Here is a 4038-nt window from a genome sequence, read left to right on the forward strand (position 1 = left end):
TTTTTTTTTTACTTTTTGTTTTAGTTTTTTTTTTCAGTTTATGTTCAGAGTTATAATTGCTCTAAGATAGACTTGTAGTATTTATTATGCATTTAAGCAGTACACTTTAGGCATGAGTAGAATATAAAACATCTGAATTGAAAGTAAATTATGAGTAGTGTTTTTAGATATGTCGAGGCCAGTATCCTGAGCTTAGAAAATACCGAGATATATTTTTTGTAAAATAGTTATTGTAAGCACAAACATTCACACCCTTTCTCTCTCTCTCTCTCTCGCTCTCTCCCTCACACACACACATACACACAAATAACAGCAACAAATACATAAACACACAATTCCATTCATGCATGTACAAATAAATATATTTATTTGAATATGCTTTCACTGATATGCTAATACACACACGGCCACACACATGTATGTATATATGTATAAGTATGTATATGTGTATATATATATATATATATGTATATATATATAATATATATATATACATACAGACATGTTTGTGTATGTGTATATATATATATACATATATATGCATATGTTTATATATGTATATACACATATATATGCATGATTATACATATATATATATATCTATGCAAACATAGATACATGATATATCCTTATTCTATATATATATACATACAGACATGTGTGGTGTGTGTGTATGCATACAGACAGAAACACACACAAACATACACACACATAGTCACCATATCCTGCACATACTTAGTTCTATAGCAGAAGCTTGCATGCATACACTCAAGCCAGCAGTGAGCAACGGACAGATTATTAACATTTGTTAAAACAAAAACTGGTAGACCCCACTACACAGATCAGGGTCCATTTATATATGGTCTAAAGAAATATATGATGAAATTTGTTGAGGTCAATGGTAGGTACCATGTCAGTAAAATAAACAATGCAAATAGAGGTTTAAATTACAAAAAAAAAAATAAAAGAAATTTCGGGAGACGATTTCAAATACTTAAAAGTAGCAAAACATGTTGTATGTTGCTAGGATTTTGATCGTGTTACAAAAATGATTCATTTTTTATGGCCAGATTCCATTCAATCTCATCTTGAAATCTTACTAGTAAATTCAAGCAAAATGGACTTTTAAATGTATATACATATATGTGTGTGTGTGTGTGTGTGTGTGTCTGTGTGTATAAGTGCATATGTAAATATGTATATGCACAAACACACGCACACACACACACATATATATATATACATATATATGTACATATATACATACAAACACGTGCATGCATACATAGAAACACATACAGGAATATACATGCAACTGTACATACTTTTAAATAATTAGACACACACACACACACACACACACACACATACACACGCATATTTATTTACATATGTACACACATACACATAATATATTGGTTTAAAAATTTAGCATAAGGCCAGCAATTTCTGGGGGAGGAGCAAAGTTGATTACATCAACCCCAGTGCATAACAGGTACTTGTTTTTTCAACCACAAAAGGATGAAAGGCAAAGTCGACCCTGGCGGCATTTGAACTCAGAACATCAAGACAGACGAAATGCTGCTACGCATTTCATTTATTGTGTTAACGAATCTGCCTGATTGCCAACTTATACATACATATAATATATTAACATGTACACCTGTTCATATGCGGACGTATGTATGTGTATCTACATCAGCCTGATTATAATCCATGTGTCCTTCTATGGGGTATGAGTGCATATATATATATATATATATATATATATATATACCTATCTATATATCTATAATAGATATATATATATATACACATATACATATACATATATATATATATATATATATATATATATATATATATTATATATATATATATCATCATGTATAAATACACACATATATAAATACACACAAGCATACTGATTTATACATATATGTATTTATAAAAGTATATGTATATATCTATATCTATATCTATATACATACATAATATATATATATATTATATATATATATATATATACCTATCTATATATCTATATATATATATATATAGATACATAGATAGATAGGTATATATATATATGTATATATATATATGTATATATACCTATCTATCTATCTATCCATATTTATACCTATATACCTATCTATCTATCTATATGCTTTATTTTAAGCAGCAGAAAATTCAACAAAATCTGTTACTCTGAGTTTCTCGTTGCCATTCATCAGACAGTTTTTGCTAGCAAAAACTGTCTGATGAACGGCAACGAGAAACTCAGAGTAACAGATTTTGTTGAATTTTCTGCTGCTTAAAATAAAGCATATTACTCTACCACTGGTATTTGAGTACTCTTTTTTCCACCTTGTTTCACATTTATGTGTTTACTCCGGTATCTATCTATATATATATTTATAAATAGATAGATAAATACACGTGTATATGTGTGCGTGTATATCTCTCTCTCTCTCTCTCTATGTATGCATATATGTAAATTTCAACTATGTGCATATGTATGTATGTACACACAGACATACAGATGCAGACACAGACACACACACACGGGTAAAGCCTATCTATTAGATATTTAGCTGTAAAGTTTCAGAAATCTCTCAAAGAGTCAATGTTTCTTCTGTTTTAGCTATCAAACTTTTGAAGACTACAACACATGGAGTTCTTAGCTCTTAAATCACACATCAAATTTTATATATACATATACACACACACACACATATACATATATATATGGTGTATGGTGTATGTGTGTGTGAGTGTGTGTGTGTATGTAGTGTGTGTAGTGTGTGTGTATATGTATATATATATATATATATATATATATATACTTTATTAAAGCAGCAGAAAATTCAACAAAACTTGTTACTCTGAGTTTCCCGTGCCGTTCGTCGGACAGTTTTTGCTAGAATAATATATATATATATATATATATATATATATATACATATATATATATATACATACATATATATATATGTATATATATGCATATATATATATATACATATATATATATATATGCATATACATACATACACACACATACATACAAAATTCTGAAACCGATATACCTAATGATGCAACACTGCAGACATAGACACAGATAAGAACACAATCCTAAGCACACATTCTCACATACATATATTCGTTGAATTATATTTCTTTATTTTTCTTTTGCTGAATCATTTTGGTAAGTTTAATCATTACTTATTTCAATGGTATTACAAATATTATCCTTGCATTCATTGCAGTTGAGCATGTTTTAAGTTCTGTCCACAGTGTTTAGAAAAATCTGTCTGTTATGCGGACACTATTTTACCTTGACGTCAAACGATGTAATAATCATCAGATGAGATTTAAATGCTTCAACTCTTCTCTCCAACACTGCAGTTTCATATTCTAAAATCTGAATATCACTGGCATTGCCATAGTCAATATCTCCGACTGGTTCACCTGTTGATGGACAAAACGGTAAAAGCATGAAGGAATATTCTCAATGATGCATCAAACGTATACTACTTTTGGTTAGAAATTGCATTTACCTTACAATTCTAAATCAAAATTTACATTCACAATAAGCTCAAAAATTAGTTATATAATGTATAAACATTTTACATGGATAAATATTTGTATATATCTTTTATCTTTTACTTGTTTCATTTGTTTCACTGCAGCCATGCTGGAGCACCACCTTGACGGCTTTTAGTCAAACAAATCAACCCTAAGACCTAGTTTTTAAAGTCAAGTATTTATTCTATCAGTCTTTTTGGCTGAACTGCTAAGTTATGGAGGACATAAACACACCAACAAAGGTTGTCAAGCATTGGAGGGGGACAATATATATGTGTGTGTATGTTTATATGTACATGTATGTAAGTGTGTATGTATGTATGAATGTATGTATGAATGTATGTATGTATGTATGAATGTATGTATGTATGAATGTATGTATGTATGTATGTATGTATGTATGTATGTATGTATGTATGAATGTATGTATGTATGAATGTATGTATG

The 4038-nt window shown here is 29.1% G+C and overlaps 1 protein-coding gene across 2 annotated transcripts in view; it reads right to left on the minus strand.

Annotated features, from left to right (window-relative positions):
- Window positions 1-3062: 3062 nt before the first annotated feature.
- LOC115222692 (kinesin-like protein KIF26B) overlaps window positions 3063-4038 on the minus strand; it is a 141192-nt gene continuing 140216 nt past the window's right edge. The window contains exon 11 of one of the 2 annotated variants that reach the window (XM_029793012.2): window positions 3063-3474. In XM_029793012.2, the coding sequence (XP_029648872.2) occupies window positions 3332-3474 (143 nt within the window). In that variant the 3' untranslated portion in view covers window positions 3063-3331. The remainder of the gene's footprint in view (window positions 3475-4038) is intronic. The other variant, XM_036511744.1, reaches the window with a different exon arrangement.

The sequence above is a fragment of the Octopus sinensis genome, linkage group LG20 (assembly GCF_006345805.1).
Source record: "Octopus sinensis linkage group LG20, ASM634580v1, whole genome shotgun sequence".
Classification (NCBI taxonomy): Eukaryota; Metazoa; Mollusca; class Cephalopoda; order Octopoda; family Octopodidae; genus Octopus; species Octopus sinensis.